Source organism: Telopea speciosissima, chromosome 2 (genome assembly GCF_018873765.1).
Source record: "Telopea speciosissima isolate NSW1024214 ecotype Mountain lineage chromosome 2, Tspe_v1, whole genome shotgun sequence".
NCBI lineage: Eukaryota > Viridiplantae > Streptophyta > Magnoliopsida > Proteales > Proteaceae > Telopea > Telopea speciosissima.
The window spans coordinates 63,592,257-63,619,687 of record NC_057917.1 but is presented as its reverse complement, the minus strand read 5'-3'; the positions used below and the strand labels follow the sequence as shown (position 1 = coordinate 63,619,687).

Sequence of the window (27,431 nt, the reverse complement as noted above, 5' to 3'; positions counted from 1 at the left end):
ACGCAAGGTTTTTAATCATGCTGCGTCTGTATCGGTATCCAATCTCGCGCGTGCCAACTAACTATATTAACCTTTTCTGGTCACGTGTGAGAAGTACCATATCACACCGTCACACTCTCTTACTTTCTATGACTTCTGTGTCGCACAATTTACCATGGCTGGAAGCGTTGAAAAAAGGTATTCAAGTCTACTGCTCTGGTTTTATATAATAACTACCGTTGGATTACTATAATTTCATCCTCCGACTACAAAATGTTATCATATTTTTATTTCATCATCACTTCGAGATCCTTTATTATCCTGACGAAGATTCCAATCGGAGCATCCGAATGTGGGTTATATACTTATATCTCAGTGGAAGCAAATCTAAGACATATTGAATTTACACTTAAGCCCTAAGGCTACGAAAGAGGCGGGGCTGTCAGTGCCACGTGCCTGTATGTATGTGGGTCCCTAGGGTATATTTGTGAGAACTGAGAAGCCCCAGGGAAGAAGACTCAGAAGAGTGGAGGGTGGGCATCTACTCCAACAGTCCAACGCCACATAAAAGTGTAAAACCGGAAATCCGGATGTATAAAATTCATTATTTAAATCCAACAGGTTTTCTTCGCCACCATATTTCTTGGCTTTGGCTTTGGCTTTGGCTTCTCACTCCGCTTTATACCTCTTCTTTCCTTTCTCTCCCCGCTTTCTCCTCTTTCTCTGTGTGCGTGTGTCTTTGCTCTCTGTGTTTCTGTGGAAGATGGGGGAAGACGAGTGGGTTAGAGAGGCTATGACGGACGATTGGATGGTGGCGGAACTGCTGATGCGGCTCCGCCAGTCGAAAGAGCAGGCGTCGTTGTTGGCGAAGAGACTGGTGGTCGTGTTGCCTGAGTGGGGGATGAGGCAACCGCGGTCGAGGCAGATTCTGAGATGCAGTACCGTTCAGGCGAAGAAGGAAGGGGAGTCGACGAGGGCCAGTCCGACGACGCCACTCTCCTGGAGTGGGGGTATGTCTTTAAGCGGTAGCGGCACTGTCGATTGTTACGAGGAGTCCAGCTGTCCTGTGAAGCGCAAAAGCGTTGTTAGATCTAAGGTTAGCTTCACTTTTCTGTGCTTCTTTCCGTCTCCCTCTCTTCCTTCGTCGCCAGATCTCTCAGAGTCCGAATTTTAATCTTGTTGGCGAAGGAGATGTGGTGGTTGGTACTTGGTGGTGTTCTGTTGTCCGCCGACTGGAGTTTCGTTTGTTTGTTTGTTTCATTCGGAAAATTATTTTTCCCTTTTTTTTTTCTTGTTCTTTTTGGGTTTTGTTCAATTTCTCGTTTGTTTGTTGACCATAAAGCCCCTCTCAATGGTCGTATTTACTTGGAATTGTTTTTGAAGCGAGAGACTGCGAGAGGGACCTCCTGGAGTCCTGGTTCCCAATCTCCTGTCGCATTTCATCGTTATTTTTTCTCAGCAACTTTTTTTTCTTTTTCACCTTTTCCAACAAGATACGTTCCCTTTTCTTGTAAAAGGCCCATCGATCTGTAGAGCGTTCCCGTAATATCACAGAACAGATCAGCCATTCTCGTCGTCGGCTATTTCTCAGATTCCCAGTTATCTCTTTCATTACCAATGGATTGATGACTTTGAATTCTCCGGGTCAGAATAACGGCAGGAGTTCTGAATTGTCTCTTCACGTTTTCTCGCCGCCTGTTTTTGGTCACCTGTCATACCTAGTTTCTATTTTAGTATTGGAGTTGAGAATGGTGATTTCGTTTTAATGACATATATACCCTTTCCATAATTCCATACTCCCAACTGCTCCGCCTCCGTTACCATAAAAACTGCTCCGTCTCGATATAAGGGTATTTTTGTCAAAATGCGATGGCTTTTGGTCCTTACCGAGAATCAGGAAAGTGTCCAGGACCACCAAGTCGTCGTCGCGGTCTACGACTCTAGGGTTTTGAATCCCATGTTACTTTTACGTCGCGAAGATGACGAAACTGCCCACTGTATAGTCAAAATCTTCTTCGGAAGGGAATAATCAAGAAGGGCCTTTTCGTCACATAAAGAGGGCGGGATTTTATTTAAGATAAAACTATATATTCTCGGTGGCGTGATGTCCTGTGTGTTATGGATAGAGAGAGAGAGAGAGAGAGAGAGAGAGAGAGAGAGAGAGAGTGTGGGTTAGGTGGTCCCCACCAAGAGAAGGGTTGTTGGCAGAAAAGAGGAGAAGAAAGAAGAGGCGCAGAGGGAGGGAACTGGGAAGGAAGTGTTGTGGGCGTTAGGTCTGCGTTTGGTTTGATGAAATGTTATTAGTGGAAAGGGTTTATTGCTGGAAGAAGAAAAAGAAAAACTGTTTTTTGTGTAAACGTGGTGGTGGTTTGGTGTTTTTATGCGGCTCTGGCACTTTGCCTATCTATCAATCTATTTGTCTACCCGTTAATGTCCTTTTTTTTTTAATCTTAAAAACTGAAAGGAATTTATTTCCCCTTATATGGGGCATTGGAGAAGACGATCCAGGAATCCTCTCTCCAGTCACTTGAAAGTGTTAGTGGAAGAACAAACTAGCTTAAATATTTGGGAGGCGAGCATTCTAGAGGAATGGTTATCTCCAGTCAACCCCTTTGGATTTGGATTTTATTTACCCATTAATAATTGTCTTCTTTTTATTTTATGAATTGGAGAGATAATATCGGTTGAAGGGTTCCTCGTGGCCACTGGAGACTGGATCAGTGTCTCGTGGGTGGCAATTTTCCTTCTTTTAGAAAGTAATGGATAGGTATGGTTGATGGTTTTACAGTATAGCAGCACCATTGCAATACTAAATATATAAGCGATGGGGAAACCCATTATCTGGTATTGGATATGGATTGGGTCACTGAGAGTTATTGGGGGTGGATCTGATCTTTTGCGCGTGAAGAGTAAGGATAGACAGATGACGTAAACCAGATGCTTGTGGGGTCCACATGATGTGATAACCAGATTCATCCGTCTGAAGACCGTCGGATTAGTATAAGTAGCGGAACCCCTGAATGAATTGTTTTCATCTAACGGCTGTCGGAGTAGGTTTTGTTTAAGACTCGGTCATGTCCAATTATTTTCCATTCTAGGGATATGGGTTTGTGCCAGGAAGCCAATCAGCACTGCCTCATGTGATCCTTTCTGTCAGCCAAGCTCGGGATTTCAGTTACTGAATTTGCTCCTTGGCAGCTTTTATTCAATTTAGAAGGATTTTTGATCTGATCCTCCCAAATTTGTTTCTTGTTAGAAACAGTAGAATAAAACGAGTTCCTTTCTTACCAAAAAAAAAACGAGTTCCTTGATTTAGCCCTCATTTTAGATTAAATGCTTATTAATTCTGAAAATATTCGTCTTTCTAGTAATTAATGTCATAACTTTGTTTCGATTATATGTATATTGGGTTTTTATGGATTTTATTTACTAATTAGTGATGCTATTTTTCAGGTTATTTCTACTGGTGAAAATAGCGGAAGAAGGTCAAGAAAAAAGAAGGTACTTGTACATAATTTAACGATGACATCTTAAGTACAAGCCGGCAAGAAACCAAAATCCGCCTTGTGTCTCTCTGCAGATTTGATATGCCAAAATGTTAATTTTCTCGACCATCAAAAAGGATTTGATGTATTGGGTGGTTATCATGTTTAATTTTGGCATAGAAAATCTTATGAGGATTTCTTCTTCCCTGGTGCCTATTATTTTACCTAATTGGAAAACAGATTTCAATTTATTAAAGGAGATTTATTGCTTGTTAACAGACATACGCAGAACTTAAGGAGGAGGAGAGTGAGTTGTTGAAGGAAAGGATACATTTAAAGAAGGTACCTTTCTAGTGTATCTAGGATTCAGTAGCATTGTTTTTTCTTTTGGGATTTCCACGATTGACACCTATGTTTCTTGGGCAGGAGTTAGCAACACTTAGAACCGACTTTGGGGAACAGAGGGCTTGGAATGTGAAATTGAAGAAAATGAAGGTGAAGTCCATCTTCCTTTCTCTTCATTGTACTTATTCTTTTTGTTGTATTTCACTCATCTTGTCGCTTCACTGTTTGAATATTTGGGGAGGAACATTCCTGACATGTTTGCATATGTAGTTGCAGAACATGAAAAAAATGAGTTAATTTAAGTCTTAGTTGCCTAGTCTTTATTTTCTTGGAAAAAGTATAAGGGAAATGACTAACATGTATGAAGATAGGTAATACTACATATATTGCTTTCTAACTACTGTAATGAATCAAAATATTTCTGGTCTTAACTTATCTGAATTGTCCTCACTGCTGTAAGAAACCCTTTTGAATTTGCTGGTTTTGTCATCGAGGTCATTATTTTTTTTAAGATATTCATGAGTTTGAGTATGATTAATACACATAAAGTTGAACTGCATCCAACTATGTTTTGGAACTGTTTATAATTTGACTGCAAGCTATGTTACATTTGATTAATTTGTGCTCAACTTATTGCAATTTATTGGTTTCATTTTTACCTTTTGGGCAACTGTACGCAGCCTTACCCCCAGCCCCACCTGCGAAGCAGGGGGTTTAAGGCTTTGTACATTTGCCCCTCCCAGACCCTGCAGTAGTGGGGTACTCGTGCACTGGGACGCTCTTTTTTATTTTTACCTTTTTGGTAAACCATATATGACATATTGACCTGTAATGAAACATAACTAGATGACTAGTCATTGCATTGGGGAAGTGATGCCGTGATGTCACTCCAGCAGGCAAAGATCAGTAAGTTCAGTCAAATATGATATGGCCTTGTTGAAAATACAATTGATGCAATCAAAATTTCATTCCTGAGAGTATACAGCATTTCATGTGTAGCCACATTAGAGGATTGTGAAGCTTAGTTCTTATCCCACTCAAGTAGTAATCTAGCTCTCCTAACTGTCAAATTATTTGGTGCAAAACCTACTGAATTGTCAGAACAAGACTCAATCATGTGCAGTTATTGAATTCTGTAGCATGTAATAACTTTTGTAATCCTTTCTCTTCTTGTATGTTGATCATAGAAGGATTATTTGTTATTTTTTTTAGTAGCTAGAACAAAAATCTGATGAAACATCTTGGAATGTGTTGCTAACAAGAATTACCTGTGCAACTTGATTTTCAGCTCCAACCAGCAAAAGAAGAAGCTACAAATGTTGACTTGAAGGAAGGAGATTGTGATGTACTCAACCAGGAAGAGGCTTATTCAGTTGATCACTTTCCTTCAGTCTTGCCAAAACAGGACGTATCTGATGAACGTGATGCTGTTGCATTCCCATCTTCTGTTCCTGATTCTTGTAGAATACAAAAGGAGGATGGTGACAAGGCCGATAATTTATTTGTGCTACCTGATCTGAATCTACCTTTGGATGAGGACTCAAACTCTGAGGTATTATATGGAATAAGCTGATTAAAGGAAAGACGAGTTGTTTATGGATAATCTTCTTAAAAAGCTGGTTGGTTTGATGGGTTCAAGATCAGTAACTGTTACTTGGCTCAATTAAAGATGATAAGTGAGACTGATAACCATGTCATTGAGGGAGCATAATTGTATATATACTAAGAATGTGTAGTCTTCTGGCGCTGGCGAAGTTGGAAATAATGCCACAGCTGTTGCTGATAAAAGGGCAAGTTGGCTGTGAGTGATGGAGAAGGTAACTGAGGGTCTAATGTAGAGAGCCTAACCATTAGATAGATAGAGATTGTTTTTTAACTCAGGTTTCTACCTTCGTCCGCAATTCTTTTGGGGCTAACCCTCATTACCGTTTTTTTTTTTAAAAATTTCCTCTCTTGTGGGAATATTTACTTATTGATGAAATTGTAATTAACCATGGAGAATTAGATCTTGAATACCCTATCCAGGGAACTCTTTGAATCAAAATTTTCAATTTTTTGGTTGTTCACTGGGTTTGTTTGTTGCTTTTGTTTCCCATTTTGGCTGCTGCTGCTTCAATTTTGATAAGAAGATTGAGGCCTGCTTTGGTCTATGATGAACCAAACAGGCCTTTCCCTTTGAGGAAACTGAGAAAAAGTGAATTAAATATGTGTAGCATTCAATGTACAAGAGGAGGATAATGTATAGATCTGTCAAAAGCGTCAGCAGGCACGTCTTGGTGTTTTTGAGATCCGACGAAGAAATGACACGACAAGTCAGCCACTAATGCTTGGAATTCCTTTTGGAGTAAAGCTCGTCACAAATGCCCAACCTAGTTTTGGACTTGTGTCAAGGTGGGGTTGAATTGTCAATGATGGAGCAGAAGTTGGAGGCCTTGATGGGCCAGGGGTCTCCATACTAGATTAGAATGTGGGCCCATGTCCCATTCTTTTGTTTTCTTCCTTTCTCAAACTTAAGAGGAGCTTGTCAAACCCGTGAATGTACACATACTGTATAGGAGCTTTGGTGGTTGGGCGGTAGTGGAGAGTGGAGTGGAGAGGAGAGGAAAGTCAATAGCTTCTGTTTTGTGGACCCTGTGGTCTCTCTTTCTCTCTCTCTCTCTTCGAGGCTTTCAAATTCACAGATTGAACTATAAGCTGGCAAGATAAGATAGGTAACTGGGTCCTACTGGTTTGTTCAAGTTCAACACGAAGAATAGAAGGCCTTGATTGGAATTGCTTACAGCGTCAACTGCAGACTCAACACGGGGGACTTCGGACCGTGGGATTTCACCCACCCGGCCTGGGTCATTGGCAATCTCCCCTTTTGGTCAACATGGTTCAATTGGTACTAAGTTATTAACCTACCATAACGGCATTGAGAGAGAGAGAGAGAGAGAGAGAGAGAGAGCTAGAGCTGTCTTTGGCATAGTTTCTATTTATATGTAAGGAAGGATAATGGCACCCGCTCATGTAGCGCACGTTGTCCCTACACTCTGATACATGGGTCATTTTGGATGTCACTCGATCGGATGGTGTTTTTTCTTCCTTATATTTATGGCCTATTTATGAATAATCAATTATGATAAAATAGGTTGTGGGTTATAAACAATATTTGTTTGGTTACTACTAGATATAATCTAGTGAAAAATAAGTTTGGTCATACAAATATAACAACTTACCAAAGTATATATATATTTATGCTATTATAATATATAATAGTATATACATTAAATAATGAGATATATGTTAAGAGAGAGAGAGAGTGGGGGTGGGGGTTGGGATTGGAGCAAGAGAGAGAGAGAGAATTAGAGATGGGGGAAAGAGTTTTTGTTCTAATTTTCGTTAATTTTAACTATTTTACCTCATTTAAAATAACAATTTTGCACATGTTCATTATGCATGAACAAACATTAACAGTTTATGATGATTTATTATAAATAATTCTTGATCTGTTTGTTTATATTGATTTATTTTAAAGAAAAATAGAAATCATATATCATACCAAACACATCTATTTATATTTATATATCAAATAAAAATAAATTTAAAATATACCAAAGAGAACCTAGCTGTTGGATTAATGCTATATCAATCATGGGATAGATTACAGGTAGAAGCAAGATGCTGGGAGTTTTTAATGTTAATTTTTTAGACTTTGAAGATCAACTACTTTCTGTACAGCTAGCTCAAGTCCACTCCGGTATTGTTTGTGGAATTCCTTATTATTTATTTTCCTCTCTGCAGTCTGCAGACCCATTAAAATGGTAGTGGTAACTTTGACTTTTGAATATGGATGTATTACACATTTACACGGGCCACGCCACGGTGTCACCGACTGGTTTAGTGACGTTTATCCATATCACTAAAGTTGTGTTGGTTAAACATGGCTAGAGACTAAAGGGGTTAATATTTAATAGTCCTTCAGAGCAGTCTCATTGGATTTTTTTGAAAAGGGAGCGGGAGGGGACAAATAATACCTAAGGCATCAAGGTCGGCTAGATGGGTCGGCCTCAAATTCAACACTTATGAGTGGATAATCGTCTGAGGTCACATTATAAATATTCAGATATGAGGTTCAAACCTCATCTAATTTTTCACTAAATAAATGTAAACGTTGTTATTTTAGGAGATCTGATGTAGGCATCAGAGAATCTTCGATCAGAATCACATTGATTCTTTTTTGTTCACTCAATTTTTTATAGATTCAACCCAAGTAGATCAGACTAAAAATTTTCTGACGCAACAGATGAGGGGAGGGTTGTCATGCAAGGGTAATGAGCCTCTCATTTGGATTTGGGAGCAGGCAGGGATCCAAGGAAGGAAGATCGATCTCTTCTACTTGCGAAGAGCTATTTGGCTTTTGTATTCTTTCAGGGTTCGGTAGTGGCGTGTTTGACTTTTGACTAGTACAGGAGGTAAAGGAATAAAGGGCGTGAATTGATGAAGGAGGTTTTTTTCCCAAAAAAAAAAAAAAAAAAAAAAAAAAAAAAAGGATTTGGTGCGAAGGAGAGGCTCGGGTGCGAGGAAGGTGGTGGTGGAGCAGCGGACAAAAAAAACCAAATCAAACTTTAAAAAAAAAAAATGTAACTGAAAATTGGGGTTGATCGAATGGAAGAGAGAGAGACAGTATACAGTTGTTACTTTGTTAGGTTCTTTATCTTTTTGACTTTTTTACACAAAGCTCAAGGCGTCCACCACTACAACCGACGCGGTTCACGTCATGTTTTTAGTTTATTATACATCATAGTTCCTGTTCTACCCCGAAGAAACAAATAAATCTCCATTCTTCATGGGTAGGAATCCACCGTGACTGATACCTGATCAATACAGATTGGTGTATACAGTACGTATGGATATAGTTTGCTTTTTATAATTAAAAAAAAAAGAGAAAATGAATGCTACCTGGTTTCTTGGCCCCTGTGCTAGACATAGGAGTGCGGCAAAAATTTTGCTTCACCTGTGAAATAAAAAATCTCTTCCATATTGATGTCCTTATATTCGCTCTCTTAGGTTTTCATGCTAGTGTGAGTCTCGCAACCAGGCAAAAATATCATCCCCTTTAAAAAAAAGTGGTTTTGATATAAAATTGGGCTTATACACTTGGTGGATAGCGTGAGTTAAATCTATGCTCCCATTAATAAAATTTTCTTAGGTATATTCATCACCCTGGCCATCTTCTTAGGCTGTCACCCCTAGTGGCCTATGGGCCCTTGGTAGGCTCTGATAAAAAACAATTTTGGTAGGCAATTCTTAGAGGGATCAAGATCGTCTCCAGGAAGCCCAACACCTAGGGTGCTGCCAGGGGACATCCAGCGGCTGAGCTGTGCCGCACACATCTCAGTGCATGCCTAGGGATGTGTGATACACAGCCCAACAGCTGGCAGCACCCTAGGCATGCTGGGCTCCCTGGAGATGAGTTAAATTCTTCTTAGAGCCGACAGGATGGGAGTGCTAATCAATGTTAAGAGAGAGAGAGAGAGAGAGAGAGAGAGAGAGAGAGAGAAAACCTCTATAGGGTTTAAGGCTGCGTTTGGTATGCATTCTTGGCATGCATTTCAGGTTGAGTTCACATTCTCGAACGATAAAAACAACTATTTTTATCATCCAAGAATGCGAAATTGCCTTGGAATGCATACCAAACATAGCATTAGTATGTTTCCAAAAGGAAAATAGTGAATAGGTCTAGGATTGGATTAGTCACAAGTCAAATTTTAAAATCCAATTTAATCAAATACCCTCCTATGTATTAGCATTCATATTTCTGTTTCTATGTCATCCATGTATACCATGCACCCTTTTGTAGTCCTTAAATTTTTTCCGAGCAACATTTTGTCATTTGGTGAGTTTGTTTGAGCCAAAACTTGACACATCTACTGGACCTTTGAGGTTTATCTACAAAATTTGAGTCTCATCTAATCTACTTCCACAAGACAAAAATTTGGATATTCCTAAAAATCTGATAAAAATTACCAGTCCTGAATAACTTACGATGGTTAGACCAAAATCGATACAATTAATTCAACTTTTTAAAACCTTTTTTGGCTGCTCCAGTGGCAATTTCCCTTCCCAAAAGACACCCAGACACAGCCCAAGATGAAATGATCATTGCATCCCTCATGAAATTAAAATACCCCGTTTCTGTTGATACTCCCGCACACACTGTGATTGGTTCCTACGGCCATGCTGCCGGTAGAGAACCCTCTCCATAAAAAAAAAATCAAGATATATAATAGATTGATAAGGGACTATTAAAAGAAACTTAAAAGATCGATACCAATCAATTTTGATTTGGATTTCGTAGACCTAACACTTTATCGGTCCGAACTAAAGGGCCCCAGACCAACAAGAAAATAGAAGGACATTCTGTTTACTGAAAATAGAACTCTATCATATGTTCATACGTAGATAAATCCAATTGGCTATCTTTCTTCAAGTGAGAGTTTGGATCAAAAAAACATCGACCAAAGGGTGCTGCTCCGGTGGTGTTCCAAACCATTTCTATCTGACCTGATAAATGTAAAAAAAAAATACCAAAAATATGATTGAAACTGGACCAAACCGACCGTTTGACAGCCCTAGGTGCAACTCTGGTTGGCCCATGGGAATTTCAGGCCCGAGTTCTAGTCTATGTGAATTCGGGCATTGAGCTTTTGTGATACTCAAAATTATTTGCTCAACCAAACATGGGCCTAGTTGCAGCCCTGATCGATCTCAAATTAGTCTTCTCTACTAATTCCCAGTGGTTTCAACAAACTGCTCTTGTTGTTGGCCTTCAAATACCCAATTATAATTGAGCATTGTTCTGTGTTTGGGCTCTCCCTGAACAAAAATGGGTCAAAGTTGGGCTTTCATGCCGGTATAGGCCGCTCTGATCCCAGTCGGGGTTGGCTAAGGTAGAATCGGATATACAAACCCAAAGATGGTTATCTTGGGCTTGGGCTTGGGCTTGGGCTCAAGTGTGCTTTGGGTTGCCAGGGGCAACAGTCATAGCCCAACCCAACTCATCCTTAATTTTGTTTTCTCCACTGATGGTGGCCCACTTAGAAGTAGAGTAGACAAACACATTCAAAGACCTACTAATATGCCCAAAAGTGCAAGAACTTCAACTTCAAGATATCAATAACTATAGTGGAAATACCAGGAGAAGGTGGTTCCCTTGTCGGTTGAACCTATCATTGAGGACATTAGGTTTCTAAGTTCTTTTGTCTTGGATTGTAAGTTTTCTTTTGTTCTTAGGAAAGCCAACTCTAGCTGATTATCTAATCCGGAAGGCCCTGCCAATGCCGTGTACGATAGTTTGGCCAAACTCTACTCTGTGGTTGGTTGAAATTTATAATTCATCCATCACGTGTAACTCATGAGTTAATAAATAGATCTTCGTTTACCATAAAAAAAAGAAAAAAGAACTATAGTGGAAATACCGATTGGGGATTGACTGGGGGAGGGAGAAAGGTACCGCACGAAAACTTGATAGTTAAAAAAAGATGGTAACATTTGATGATTTGATCTGGAGAGCAGACGAGAGAGCCAATCTGATAGCAATAGCCTCACCTAACACAACAGGCATGAGAACAAGGTGATCAGAAGTTATCAGTCAAAGCCCCTCTTCGGATCAAGAATGATATAGTTATTTAATGATTGTTGATCTCTTTTTCTTCCTCCATCGCTGAGTATCTCTTAAAAAATTATCTCTGTTGTAACCAAGTGAAAAAGAAGTTGTAATCTTATTTTTTTAGCCTTTTATTAAAATAGTAAAGTTACTTATGTGTTCTTTGTGTTAAAAAACAATGAAAATTGGAATCGTTTATGAAACCAACAAATCCTTTCCAATCACGATTTTAGGGATTTGTATCGGGAAAAAGTTTGATTGCTCCATATACCAGTCATGAGTTATTGCTCATGCCGTCAGAGGCGGAAGCAATCGCTTCTAGGACGAAACCAAGCCGATATGATAGGCAGGCAACGGGAGCGAGACCAAGCCGAGCCACTAGTGGAGTGACGAAGGAGGCCTACTATTCGTATACTTGATTAGTAACAGGTGAAAGACCCCAAAAAAGAAGTCAAAAAAATTTTAGTGAACTGTTGAAGCTATCAGTGTGATTGACCAGACAAGTACCAAGGGCTTTCGGTTGCTATAGCCTATAGTCTGAATTGATACCGAACTGATCAACCTACAAATTTGCCCATTGTTTCAATAAAAATATTTTTTTGGCCTTTTTACCCTTAATCAATACTGATCCATTGGTACAGGATCACCCCACAATCAATATCACCCTCCATCAATTTTAATATGAATCGCCCAATTCAAATGAACCAATACTAATCCCTCAAACCGTATTTGTAATCCCTTAGAAAATATTATCTAAATGGTATTTATTTCTTGTATTTCAAATATTTCATAGAGTATCAAAACCTATTATTAATGGTTTTAGTATCTGCCGCATCATTAACGCTAGCTTTTTCTATCGAGTTAGTGAAAACTCTCAGGCTAATAGAAAATATGTAGCCTTCATTCTATCACTTTCAAGTTTCAATAATTTTTTTTTTGGATAATCATATGAACCACACGCCAATCCGAATAGATTAACCAAAAGTTTCAACAAGTTAATTGAACCTCATTGAGAAATACGAGAATCTCTTTCTCATCTCAAGTTATTATTGGAGTCAAGTCAAGTGGACTTCGTGAGTTAGGATGAGTCCCCAAGTTAAATGAAATGATATAAAATGTTTGAAAATCTGAATTTTTTTTCTTTGAACTCTTGCAATATTACAAATTAGAATTACATGATGAACCCCTCAATGTATGAGTGAGAGTAAGAGTACCCTCTTTTTTCTCTATTTCATGTTTTAAATTTGGGACAAAGTTCTTTGTCTGGGAGTGTGAGCTATGCCAGCACTCTTATGATTCTATCTCTCTCCTCCCTATATGAAAAGACACTTTTGCCCCCTTATTTTGAGGAGGAGAGAGATAGACACATGACTCTCACAGAGAACTACTTTCCTTTAAATTTTAATGCTTTTTTCAGTTGATTTGGATGGGTGTTATGTTTCATACTTTTGAGTCCACTTGGTTAATAGTATGTGTTATAGTCTTTCATTTTATACATTGATAGCGATGTATTTAAATGTTTGTTCCAAATTTATGAAGAAAAACATATATTTAATACTAAAAACTATATGGACTCATATTCTTTGTGCCACAGCGTAGGTTGCGCCCAGACACATGGGCCTGCCACTCAGGGGCAGGTGGTCATTCTTAAAACTTTTTTTCTCTCACAATTTTGTATGAATAAAAACTCCTTATTTACATGAAACCTCGAGTCGATTTGAGGATTCTTTACCTTCGAATCGACTTCAGAGTTTTTAGACTTCCGGAGTCGGCAAACTACTTTTTCTCTCTCTCTTGCTCGTGTCCCTAATGAATTAGTTTTCCTATCAACCATCTACTATATTTCATTTTCATATTAATTGAAGTTTCCAAATCTACCATTTTTAAGTTTTAATAAGTTAGCCGGAACTTATCCATCTTAAAGATCAAACCTTCTTTCTCTCTCTCTCTCTCTCTCCTCAATCACTTTCCCTCTTCAATCCCTCACCCGTTTTCTTCACATGTTCTTTATATTGAAAATTGGGTTTCTTTTTATGTTTTGAATCATATTAACTTTTATGAATCGGAAACCATAAGATAGTGACGATGCCTTTAAAATGCAGTTTTAAATAAGTTCTTGTTTTTCATTATTTTAAATACGTTTTGTCATTTGTTTCTCAAAAGGACAAACGACAAGTATTCCCATGTTAGACTCGTTTAAATATATTCTATTTTTTATTTTTTATTTTAAGATCTTAGATTTGTTGAACAATGACTTTTGAACTAACCATAACTCTCCAAACTTTGATCGACCTGATTCTTTCGTCGACATAAAGCTAACTCGAAGTGCTATATTTCTCATACTATAATCTTTAACTCACGTTCAATGCACAAGCCTCAAAATTGAGCTACAAAATTGATACATCTGCTGAAAAGGGTTTCTAAAACGATGACTGCCAATTCAAATTGGACATGCATAATTCTGGGAGTATGTTGGCTATGTTGACAACAATAAGCAACACTATAACCAAACCACATTGTCCAATAGGACTTTGGACATATATATATATATATATTTTATGATGTATTAATTTAGAATTGTACATTGGATGATATTGAATGTATGTCTTGGAACTTATAATGAGTATTGACATTTATAGTTGTTTTGAAACATTAGATACATGAATTCAAGTAATAATTCCTCAATTTATGTTTGTGTAACGTCGTTTTTTTTTTATCTACACGTATAAAACTTGTATTGTCCGTTTCCTTTTTTGCTTTTTTTCAATTTTTTTTAAATTGTACAATTTGGAGTTTTACACCGTTTAATACTCGTAATGTCCATTTCGGTTTTTGTTGTTCCCGATTTTACAATTTTTTTCCCACTGGTTGGTTTCAATCATGAAACCAAAACCGAATTGATGGAAAAATCCATATTAAAATCAAAATCGAAGCAATTTAATCCGGTTTGATTCAGTTCGTTTGATTTTAAACGATCGATTTTACTTTCAGTTTTAAATTGACACCCTTAATCTAGGGCTGCAGCTAAAGCTCATAATCTGACAATGAAGGGTGTTGCTGTGGAGGATGCAATTACTTTTTTATTTAATATCACCTTCTTTTAATTGCCCCTTGTTTTATTCCAAAAAAAATTATTAAGATAGGGATATAAAGAGGTTTTCAAACTTAAATTGAATAAAAGTGTATGTCATACTAAAAGGGTAATAAAAGTAGGAGAGAAAGAATGCTACTTGGGCATGTGCAGTGCACTGTCCCTGCACAGCTGCACCTAGACACAAGGGCATGCGAAATGACCGCCGTGCCCCCATGGAAAGGCAAAAATTCCTGGGTTCATGACAGTCATTTTGCATGCCTTTGTGCATGGGCGTAGGGGCAGCGCACCGTATGCACCCATGTAACATTCTTTCCCTAAAAGTAAAGTTACAACTTACTTAACACCTTGAGGAGTGTCAATAAGAAAATCCCTTATTTAATTAAGTTATGTTAATTTGTTTTTTTTATTAAAAAATGCAAAAGGGAATTTGTTCGATTGAGGCCATCTATGTCTATGTTTCCATGTTTATGTTGTTCTTCATGATTTTACATATCTCATATTCTATGCATTGTACTCTTATGGAATTATGTGCATGTTTCCTCAAAACAAAATAAATTTTAAATGCGTGTTAAATAATTTGTTTTAGATTGTTGGAAATTCATTCTTATCCACACTATTTAACTTGTATGGTTATTTTCCCCCCTTTTTTGGATAAAATATTTAAATCAATAGTTATATTTTGCCTATGACGTTCACTAAAAAAAAAAAAAAAATTTAAAAAAAAAAAATAAAAAAATCCTTCCTATCTTATGGGTGTGTCTATAACTTGTCACAGCACATACTTGGGATTTAATCCACCTTTTTCTTTTGGTAGGAATATAGTCCATCTTCAGTATGCTAGTTGTGCATCTCTCCCTCCCCCTCGACAATAATCTAAGTAAATTATAAGCAATTTATTAGAGCTTTTGAAGACGATTTGAATAACAAATTTTTAATGGTTATTAAATCTGATTATGACTTAGTTTTAGTAATATTTATAGTAAGAAAAATTATAGAACACAATAATCATAGCAGCATATTTTTATTTTTCAATCTTTCAAATTCTTAATGCACTGAGGGACAAGTAATTCGACTTATTTACGAATAGATCATAAATGTTTGGAATCCATATTATGCAAAAAGATGTTGCTTTTATTAATTCAAATTGAAAGATGATATCAAATCGATCTATATTTAACGTCACTTACATAGTTAGCACATTCGTCATAATCAATAACTCCATATTGATGTCATTATCCGTATCTTTACTATCATTAACATGGTCACTTAAAAAAGATTCCCCTCTTCTATTTGACTGATTAGTTAAATCTTTAAATCACCTTGAATCATATTGATTTAATACTAATTTATTAAGTTTTTAATTGTTGTTAAAGTGGACCTGGGATCCAATCCCACCTCATGTGAAGGAGGTTGGGTATTTGGGTTAGGGATGGGAGACTCTCTCTCCCCCATCTCTCATTAACTAATTAAATCCTTCCATCCTCTTAAATCCGAGTCACTCTGGCCACCACAAATTTATTAAATGGGAAAATATACTTTGTGGGGGCGCAGGCCTCCTGCAGACACAATGGGGCTGTTAAGGAGAGAGGGGGGGGGGGTGGTGGTGAATTTTTATCATCTCCAATTTGCTGCCCGTTCCAATTCTCTTTAATCCCTCAGATAGGAGTAGAAATGATCACCCTACCCCACCTTGGGCAGTGTGTATAGGTAGGGGATAAGGTGATTATTTTTGCCCCTATGTGAGGAATTGGAACAGGCAGTAATTGGAGGTGATAACAATTCACGGGGAGAGGGGGTTGGGTTGAGGTGAAATGATCATCTTGCCCCCATAAAAAATAGAAATCTCGCCTCCGAGATGTCAATACGCTCTCATTGGCTGGCGCATGCATATTTCGCTCCCATGTGCTCCTTCACAGAGAATGCTCCTTTTTATTAAATTCACAGCAATTCCTGGTTTGCATCGTCCATCATGGTGCTGACATAGGGAACAAATCTGCACTACTGCTACATCGAATCAATCCTTGCTACTGAATAGCTCAAACTTGAGACCAGTTCTTGACATTTGCATACAACGAGACAAAACCCCACCTTTTGAAGTCAAAATAAACTTGAAATTAAAGACCTTGATGTCACATGCATGGTTTGAGGAATCGGTATCGGACTGTTCGATTTGTATCAGTATTGGTGAAGACTGATATTGATTCATGATCAATCTTGTATTGATGGATTGGTATGAAAAGGGTAAAAATGTAATTTTCTTTTAAGAAAACATGATCGATTCAAACCGATAAGTTCCGATCTCACATAGCATTGATAGAGATCGACACCGATTAATAAAACCCTCATCACAAGTCGCTGAAAAAAGGGTTATTGACAAATCCTTGATTTCCCTTTAGATCCTATGAGATAAATGTTCATATGAACATATTTTATCAAAATCTTCTCTCATTTTATCAAAAAAACAAAAAAAAAAAAAAAATCTTCTCTCATTCTCTCTCTCTCTCTCACAAGGGTTTCATTCAGTTGATTTGGTCTGGTTTCTATTGCATTGAATCGGTTTTGATCTATTACTAGTCCCATCTGTTACCAAACTATTAAGAAAGTTTCGGTTCTGATTGGTTTTTTCGTTATCAATTTATAATTGGACTACTATTGGGTTTGGTCCAGCCCAGTTTCAGTTTCAGTTTCTTATCAAGTTACTATCGGTCCTTTCCCAAATTTTTATGGGGTTCGATCTGTTTTTCAGTTTCGGTTTGATTTGGTTCATTCAATCAGTCTCATTTAGTTTCAAGATCTACCAGTTCAATAAAATCCAACCCAAAACAAACCGTCAAAGGTTTGTTTTTGAAATGAACCGATCAGTCTCGTTTGGTCTGTTCAGTCCGGCTGAACTTTGATACCCTTAAATATTTCTGGACCAGTATTATTCACACGGTCAACAATTCGACCGTTGGATTACTGTATCCAACGGCTAAAGTGTTAGACGTTTTAATACCGTGTTTAAAACCTTCCAACTCGTAAAATCCAAACTTTCCAGCCAGGGGTACAGACAGCTGTACAGTGTAGTGTAACCACTGTCACGTTTCAATGTTTTATTTTATTTATTTGCCATTTTTTCCATTTTCGAGAGTGTGTGTCGACGAGTGTCTAGAGCTCCTCGAAGGCTCCGCTCTTCTCCCACGATCCCCCACCGTCCCCCATATTCTATAAACCACTCATCTTCCACATCTTCCATTTAGCTGCAACAACAAACAACTCCTACACATTCGCAGACCAAAACACAGAGAAAGCGAGAGAGAGGGAGGGAGAGAGAACGAACCCTCTCGCACACAAAGAGAAAGTGAGAGAGAGAGAGAGAGAGAAGGATGGAATCTGGTGCGGTAGAGGGATTGATCCAATCTGTATTCGAAGGATGCATATCTATGATGGACACAGAGATCGAAAGGAGACCATATCATCGCAATTGCAGCTGTGCTCTGCATAAGAAATCCAAAGAAGGTGGTTCTTCCAAGGCTTGTTCTCGCTGCGGTAAAATTTCTTTCCCTGTTCGAAGATCGAGGAGCGATGGTAGCTTGTTGACTCTTGCGACTTCTCAATTCTCATCTAGGGCTTCTTCTGCTTCATCTTCACCTGCTCATGGTGTTATGTTGGGAGGTGGATTACGTTCTCATGGATCTCAACTCGGACTTTCCTTATTAGAGGAGAATGAGTAAATTTTGTGAGGGCGTAAGGTCGTCTCTCTCTCTCTCTTCTTTCCTCTTCTTTCTGAAATCTGTAAAAATGGAAACAGGAAGAAAAAAAACTCAATTAGTCTACATTATAGATCAAGCATCCCCTTCCCCCTAAATAACCAAATCCAATTTTTTTCGTATGTTACTAATAATTCTTGTATCTAACTATTAATTCCCCGTATTTGATTGATTCTCTTGCAATCTACCATTCTATCTTCTCTCTCTCTTTCTTTGCGAAGAACTTAAAACTTCCAAGTAAATTTGTGTGAAAAATACATAGTTTTCAATTTCGGGATCAGAACAGGTGAATTGGTTGTTGATCCTGCGGTGTCCGGTCGCCGTTCTCCGATCCAATCTTTCCGATCCCAAAATTCATAAGCTTCGATTGGAATATTGAAACTGGATTGCCACAACTTTATGGAATGATCGAATTGTGTCATTCACCAACAGTACGTAATACCTGGATTTTTTGGAATTCAAATTCAATCCCAAAATTAAGTTCTCAAATTTTAGACATATGAACAGGAGACGCAGAGGTTCATTTTGTCCACAAAATTAAGTAGAGTCTCATTTTCACTTATTTTGTAGCAAAACCAGATAAAAAGATCAATTTGCATGACCCACATTAGATAGATTAATATAACAAATTTGTTATGTGGAAGAGGTACACTATTGTAGTCTGTACTAACCCTAATATGTGAAATTTTACATTTTAGAGTCTAATTCATTCACTGGGAAGTTATGTCCGCCATTGAAATGCTCTCATGATGAGAAAACCCTCTATGATCCGATATGTTGGAGGGTTATACCTAGATTCTTAAGGCGGCGGCTCTGAGTGTAGAGATATTTTCAACAATATGAAGGTATCAAGGATCAAACATGATAGGAATAAGTGTACAAAACTTCCCTACACACACAAAAAAGAGAGGAAAAAAACAAAATGGAAAGCTCAAACTCCCTTATTGGAACTTTTTCTATTTCCTTTGTTAGAAAAGCGAACTTTCAATCGTCTTTCTCCCTTGCTAATTCTAAATTCTTAAATTACCCTTGCTCCCTCTCCTCCCATGGCCTCCTTCGTAAACCAACTCCCGCAGCCTCTCTCCGGCATCTCCCCTTCCCTCCGCCCCTATCACCTCAATCCCCCCCCCCCCATTGTGAGCCACCCCTCTACAAACCCTAATTCTAAATCTAATTTAGGGATTTAGAATTAGAATGAGAGAAAGAGAGGTGAAAGTTTGCTTTTCTGATCGCCTTGGCATCCAGCCACCTTGACAATTAGTGTCACCTTGATTGCCATGCGTCAGGCTCCCTCCAACACCTTGGCTCGTCTAGGAGAATCATAAAAGAAACTTTGAATAGATGAGGTTAGAGGGTACGTATATGGGTTTTATTTTTTGGATCAATGGATTCTGGGGCATTTAATTTTTAGATCATTAAAGTGATATTTTTCCTTGTATTTTTGGTTGCCTATTTATTTTCAATTATTTCTCTAGAAATTTGATTAGTTAATGGGTTCTAATTTCTAAATAGTTATAAAACTTGGTTCACCGTTGCCTTGCGAACAAAGAAGTGTGGATCAGCCTCATCATTTTTAAACTAAAGGCAAGAGAATGTAGTTCCTAAACCACTGCGGGAGCCAATGTGGTTGAGTATAAGGGCATCAACGTTCTTTTTCCCTTTAAAGTAAACTTGAATTCTTTAAATTGATTGCCAAGTGACTAGATCCAGCCAATTTGGTTGAACCATCCAAATACTGGACCGGACGGTTATTTGACCAAGACAACCGCTTTTTAAGAAGAGGATCGATACCGCTAACCGTTTTCAAGGTTAACAAGAATGTCCTTTTCTTTTGGCATTTTTAGTTATTGACAACTGTCCAGTTGATTCGGTCCAGTAGTTTGGTTTTATTAGATCGTGAAGATAATGAATACAAAATCAAAATAAAGATGTGTTAAAAGAAAAGAAAAGGTAGAACTTTAACCCTGCTTAATATCCACCTTAACTAACTGCTAATTGATTGGTATGGAGACATTTTACCCAATTTTTTTGTTTTTTGTTTTTTGTTTTTTGTTTTTTTTTTTTTGATTGGCATATTGTGGAGGAAAAAAAAAATGTTTGATAATTAGAAAACCTTTTATTGTTTTAATGTCCACCAATAGACGACCTATGAAGCATGAAGAACGGAATTTCCGCCTTTCACGTGGGTTGGTCATTTTGCCCCCACTGTGTTGGGCATGATGTTCTATGCGGTCCCAAAGAATATTTTTCCTTAAATTGAATTTTGCTTTGAAATTTGATATCTGGATAATGTAGACTATGTACTCTCTCTCTCCAACAGTTAGAATTGTTACATTATCATTACTAGTGACACAATGAGGGTTGACAACTTTGATAAACTTATCAAGATTGGGCTGCTTAACCTCAAAGGGTAGCTCAGTTGATAAGGATCAAAACCCCACAATTAAGAGGTAATGTGTTCCTCTCCTCGGGGCTTAACCAGAAGAAAAAAAAGGCCGAACCACTCAAATTAGTTTATCCTCATACGACAAGGTTAATAGAAATTATAAAATGCACATGATGTATCATAAAGATGAAGTACCCAAAAATGATTGTTTTGAGAGCTCATTTGATTTGAGCCATGTGGATGATTGCTCTCGGTCATTTTGATCAGTCAGTTTAACATCTCAATTGTATGGTTTGTCATGTATTGAGTCTAATTTTAAATAAATTAGATATTCTTCTTTGTACTATTAAGAATAAAATAGTTTTAAGATATAAAAATTTATCAAAATTAATCAAACAATTATGGACTCTTCTTGTTTTCGGACCTAGTGGTGCCATGATATCAAGTAAAATCTTAAATTGGATAAATTTAGAATTGAGATTTTTTTTTATTCTTTTAGAGAGAGAAAAAAAAAAAGGCCCAATTTTTTCCAATGCAGGTAAATACTGTCATTTCATGACTTAATTGAAAAATATGCATGACAATTACAATTTTTTTGATAATGACATTATGATAAATCATTTTTGAAAATCCTTTTATACCCTTAACATAAATTACTTTTAGGAATAAGACAAGGGATTATTAAAAGATGTCTTAAGTTCTTCTAAATACACCTATAGAAGTGTCATTTAGACAATCCCTTCAGAATTTTAACTATTTCATTCATATACCTTCCCATATATTGGCATGTTTTTAATTGTCTATTCTTTTTATTAAGTTACATTATTTTCTTTTGATTTTCTAAACTTTGGTTTGCTACTTGTTCAACTTTGTTCAAACTAAGACTTGACGTAGGAACAAGGGACCTCAGATCTTTCTATCTTTTAACAGAAAACTTCAGACCCCTTTGACCCACCACGTGGCAAATATTTGTAGTATCCATGGATTATGGATCTTCATTGATCCCCTCTAGTTCCCTGCTTGGTCCAATTCTACAGTCCCCCTAACAAGGGGGGGGGGGTGCAATAACCACCCTGCCCTTATCCGAACACTTTACCCAGGTGGGGTCCACCCCTTCTCCTCTTATTAGAGGGACTGGGGATCTGGACAAGGCAGGGAACTGATGGGGATAATTTTCCTCCATAATATTAGAGCTTCCATAAACCAAGATCAGGCCACACCTCCATATTTGGTTATTGTCCAATGAAGTGTGTGTGTGTGTGAAAAACTCACTTATTTTAGAGTACTTTCTCTTACCTATCTTGCTGATCAGGTGGTCCGACAAAATGATGGGCTCAAATTAAAGTTATATCTCTTGCTGGAAGTAATTAATTTCTTCCACTTCACTTAATTACTTCCACACACTCTTGGGCAATTTCTAAACAAACAATATAGTGGGTATGAGAATGGTTTTATATATAAGACTATTGGAACTGCTAGCTACTGATATCATGTCTAATTAATTATTAAGCTCACATTTGATGCTAAAATGATATAATTAAATATATTGGTAATTAATAAAATCAGGTCACCCATGAGCACCTGCTTCCACCTTAACAAAATCCTGATAGATCTAGTCCCCTCTTCTCAAGTCTCAACCCATGACCCTTGACAATGGAAATAGCAGCAGGTGAAATAAAGAAGAACTAACTAGATGTGTAGAGTGTAGACCGTCTGATGCTCTAGAAGTAGAACCCCTCAAAAGTGGGTAATTAAAAGATATGCCTTGCTTGGTGTAACCATATCCTAATAATTTGTGCAATTAAAGGTACCATTAATTAACACAGCTACCTAATATATGAAGTATATATCCACTGCTAAGAATTAGACCTAATTAGTGTGCGTGAGGATTGCGATAGCGTGTGGTGAAATCGTGGACACCACTTCCACCTGCTGCTGCTGCTGCTGCTGGTGGTTTTGATTTTGCTTCAACGGATTGCTACCTACAAGACAAGAGGTTAGGGTTTGTTATTAATTAAAAGGGTGGTTTCTCTGCTCTGCTCTCCTCTGCTCATCTTGATTTAGGATCCAATATATATGATACTTATAGAAATCGATTCCCAATAATAAGGTGACACGTGTAATAAATTTGGACCAAAGGTAACTCATGAAGTACAGGCCTAATGTCCAAATAAACTGCTAAACCGCAGCCCCTCACACAGTATCCATGAATAAGGAACTTTACACGTGACCTGCAAGTAGGATATGAGTCCTCATTACGCCAGTTGCTAGTGCGAACAAATTCCATTAATCGTTTCCGCTTAGATCTCCCGTCAGCCTAAGCAACACATGATTTAGATAACAAAAGGGACATTCCGAGAGAACCATATATATAAATAGAGTTACACTACGGAAGAGAAGGTAAGTTCACTCTGATCTGACTCAATCTATCTTGTTTGCCCTTGATCTCCAATACTAATTTTTCAAGTCTCTGATTTCGATAACTGTTATTTATTTGAGATCTGACTTAAGCATCAGAGAGTCTCCCTTCCTGTGTCTCTTGATTCTCTTGTGTGCATATTAACCAGACCCCCCCGGGGAATCTCACCACCAACAACAATATATAATAATCCCACATAATTAATATTTGAGATGGTCAAAACCCGTTCCCTTCTCTAAAGGCAAACTTATAAATTTAATCACCAATTCGTCTTGGAAAATTCGAATCTAAGATCTCCCTTATTGGCCTTGTCACGTACGTTCTCTCCTAAATATCCTTCCAACCTGAACCCACCATAGATTCTCTCTCTCTCTCTCCTCTATTTCAAGATTGTGAAGATTGTCTTATATTATTATTACAGACATAGACGTACATAGTCTCATAGTCGTGCACGAAAGATGATTGGAATGGCTTGGGGGGGGGGGGTGGTTAGGACAACAAACTTTGGTCCGTTGGACGAACCCTCCAGAGTACAAACAGAGGAGTCTGGAATAGTTCGGTGCACTACTCATCAATCCAAAAGCTACAAAAAAACAAAAATAAAAATATTACTTTTTGGAGTGCAGGAAACCTTTTCTTCTTTCTTGTCTCTCTCGATTACTCTCTACTCTTCATCTGGCCGCCCGCCTTCAACCCACTCTTTCCCATATAAGAGAAAGCACAAACGCACATAGGAAGGGGAGAAACAGAGAGAGAGAGAGAGAGAGATGGAAACAGCAGCAGGTGTAGAGGGATTGGTTCGATGTGTAATGGAAGGGTGCATATCGATGATGGACATGGAGATTGAAAGGAGACCATACCATCGTAACTGTAGTTGTGCCCTTCACAACACTAAGGAATATGGTTTGTCCTCCTCGATCAAGGCCTGTTCTAGGTGTGGAAAGCTTTATTTCCCAAAACCTAAACGTTCTTGGAAAGAGGGTTGCTTGTCCTTATTGGTCTCCTCTACTCATCATCACTTCTCTAATTCTCAACTTTCTTCTTCATCTGTTAATCATGTATTGGGAGGTGGAGTTACATTCTATGAAGGATCCAACTTGGATATTGTTGATTAGAGGGCGATTCGACTCTCTCTCTCTCTCTAAGCACATATTTCTTCATCTTCAACTATATATATATATATATATATATATATATATATATATATATATATATATATATATATATATATATATATATCTCCCTTAATTTGTTATAAATTTGTTATACCCTAATTAATTTTATTCATTCAATTAAATTCTATATGTTTTTCTTTAAGTTTTGTGATGTTTAAAGATGTTATATGACAGATCTGAGTTGTTCATTTTCATTAATTTTTTAAATCTAAATCATCTTTTATTATTCGCGAGAGTGTATCGTAATTGTCTAGAGTACGTACTGGTACACATGCATGGGTGTACACATGATGTATGTCAATACAAAGTGATATTATTTGATTAAATTTACATTCTGAAATTTAACATGCGACCAATCTGGTCTATATCGATGCTCTCTATCTAACAATCGAAATGAACACATCATTTGTAACATGTAGAATAAACACTTTGTGATATGTTTTTTTCTTCAAAATTTTAACTTAATTCCCAACAATTATCTAGGTTGTGTTTTGTATGCGTTTTCATTCTTAGAATGCGTATTCCCATTTTTATAATGTAGAATGCATTTTTAACCAAAAATGAGAAAACTATTTGGATATATGTTTTGGCTAAAATTAGGGTTGTAAACGGATTTGATTCGGCTCGGATAGTGCTATAGCCGCATTTGCATCCGATTAGCTATCGGACAGATTCAGATAGTGCTAAACGGATATGGATCGGATATTTTATCCGTTTACATGTAAATATAGCTTTTCGGATAACTATAGCCTATTCATATCCGCATCCGTTTAGCTTTCGGACGGATTCGGATAGTGCTAAACTCGACTATTCATTTACACCCCTAGCTAAAGTGGATTCTTCATATTATATGTTGCCTTGTTCAATTGTTCCCAACCTATTAAACCATCTTACTTAGCTCCCGTTGTCGATTCTACAGCTTTGTTTTACGTCGTGGGATCCGAGATCACCATGTAAGCGTTTCACTATTCTCCATGAGTCGAAACTCGAACCGACGCAAGATGCAAGAATGAGAACACAAAACGGGCTCTTGGGCCTGTTCTAGAACGATGCCCATTCTCAAGAATTTAGAATGGGAATGCCTACCAAACAATAATTTTATCATTCCGGAATATATTCTAGACCTAGAATGGCCTAAGACCTAAAGTTTTATTATGATACAAAAAAAATTTTAATTTTTTTTTGGGGTGCAATATTATGATACAATAACTACACAAAAAGAAATGCTAAGACTACTACCACTTTTTAAGTCTCAACTAGCCTTTAATTTTGCATTTAATAGGGTTAACCAACTCCTAGGGGATGCTCAATTGTTAACCTAATTTCGGTACATGAATGTAAGGGCCGGCGGAGGGTCTCCCAGCACTAAGTGCAAGATGACCAATGTGAATGTAAGGTTGAATTAATATACATTGAACCAATATATATATATAATCAGCTTTCATATATTCCATTAGTGCATCATCCATCCAAAGATTTCCTCCAAAAGCAACATCTAACACCACCACCACCCTATCCATTATTAATTGAAGCGTTCTAACATATCACACTTTTTTGTTTTAAGAAGTTAGTTGAACCCCATTACCATAATTAAGCTCTCTCTCTCTTGGAAAATTATCTTCTCCAATTCCTTAAAGTGCAACAGTATTAGGTGGAGAAGTCAACACCTGGCAGTTGTCGCATCTAGTCGTCCATATCAATGAGCTCGGACAGTTGGATGCGACAGCTGCCAAGTATCAACATCTCCACCTAGCACTGCCGCACTGCCAGGTATCTTTCTTACAATTTTCTCTATCTCTCTCTCTCTCTAGTTGTCCCCCTCAGTCCAATCATCTTCATCCCTCTCTTTGAACCCTCTCTCTCTCTCTTCATCAGAATTCACATGGAAAATGTGTTTCTTTCTATTTTCATATTATACTAGCTTTTATGAATTGGGTCTCTTTGAGCCATAGATTCTTTTATTCATATCATTGAGTTGTAAGAAAGATTAATATCTAAGATGCATGTACTTAGTTTTTTGATAAACCATTTACATCAATATTACTTGATTTGCATGTGTTAATTATGGGAGAATGTTCTCTGTGCCGGGGGCGCCGGCTGCGCCCAGACACATGGGGGTAGGCGCAATAACCACATGTGTTTGGGCGCAGCCTGCGCTGCGATCCTGCGGCACAGAGAATATGAGCCCGTTAATTATATATATTGTTTTCAAATTTATAATGCTAAATACCGTAAAATATGTCTATTGATATAGGTTATTTAGAACAGTCTACCCATTGGAATGCACACAGACGGACCACCTAATGTGCCACATGAAAGGTCTGGTGATTTGGCAAATCTAACCGTTGAATAGCAATGAAAAAATCTTGATTAACAAGTCAAATTCATAGCAAGAGTCAAAATTTAGTCATCATCCCTTTGTTTCTTCAAATTACTAAAATTTTTGGCAAAAGCTTTTCTCGGGTGGCTAGTACTCTAAAACTTATCTCTAGTCAGGAACTAAATTTTTGCCATGCATGTTGAAGGATGATGGACAATTTCAATTGTATGAAGATCTAGTATATTGTAACCACATGTCAAATTTTAGACTCATATTCAAATATATATCCTCCATTTATAACTTATTAACTTTGTATTTTGAATTATCCTTTTCTTTTTTTTACCAAAGTTTTGTTTTTCTCATTGGATTTTAAAATCTTTAGTTTGTCGTATGGCCAACTTCGCTCTAGCTGAGAATTAGACATATGAGCAGGAAATCTTGGGATTTCACTATCCACAAAATGTCAGCTCTATCCTATCTTCCACATGACAGAGAGATTGGTACAAGTATTTCTAAATCAACTGGACTAGAAAATTGTGACCCTTGTGCTCTGACATATAGAAGTGCAAAATGGTCGCCTTACTCTCCATGAATGGCAAAATTCTCACCCATGTTGATGTACCATGCACACTCCTATTGGTCCCTCCACCAATGCAAGGGTCACACTGCCTTTCAAAGGAATTCTCTCATCTTTTTTAATTTATGAATCTACGAAGTTTCACATTTCCATGTTGCCAATTTTGATTGCGTTTACACTCAGACGTTTATTAAAGTATCATGAACAAGCTCTTAAAATTCGAATCCAAGTTTTAAAACCATGAGACCTACTTG

At 37.5% G+C, this 27,431-nt stretch overlaps 1 protein-coding gene across 1 annotated transcript; it reads left to right on the top strand.

The window, feature by feature from the left end:
- Positions 1-653: 653 nt before the first annotated feature.
- On the top strand, positions 654-24,289 carry LOC122650985. Its single transcript, XM_043844337.1, has 7 exons — positions 654-1,075; positions 3,433-3,480; positions 3,744-3,806; positions 3,891-3,987; positions 4,863-4,931; positions 5,072-5,453; positions 24,270-24,289. Exons 1-6 carry the CDS (start codon positions 743-745, stop codon positions 5,380-5,382), a joined length of 921 nt encoding a protein of 306 aa, XP_043700272.1. The 5' UTR covers positions 654-742; the 3' UTR covers positions 5,383-5,453; positions 24,270-24,289.
- The last annotated feature ends 3,142 nt before the right edge of the window (positions 24,290-27,431 follow it).

Excerpts from the sequence above, each read along its gene's own strand:
- LOC122650985 (XM_043844337.1), top strand. The coding sequence starts at position 743 with ATGGGGGAAGACGAGTGGGTTAGAGAGGCTATGACGGACGATTGGATG. Across the intron at positions 3,988-4,862 it reads CATCTTCCTTTCTCTTCATT|CTCTCCTAACTGTCAAATTA; the intron begins GTACTTATTCTT and ends GTAGTAATCTAG. Across the intron at positions 4,932-5,071 it reads ACAAGACTCAATCATGTGCA|AATTACCTGTGCAACTTGAT; the intron begins GTTATTGAATTC and ends GTTGCTAACAAG.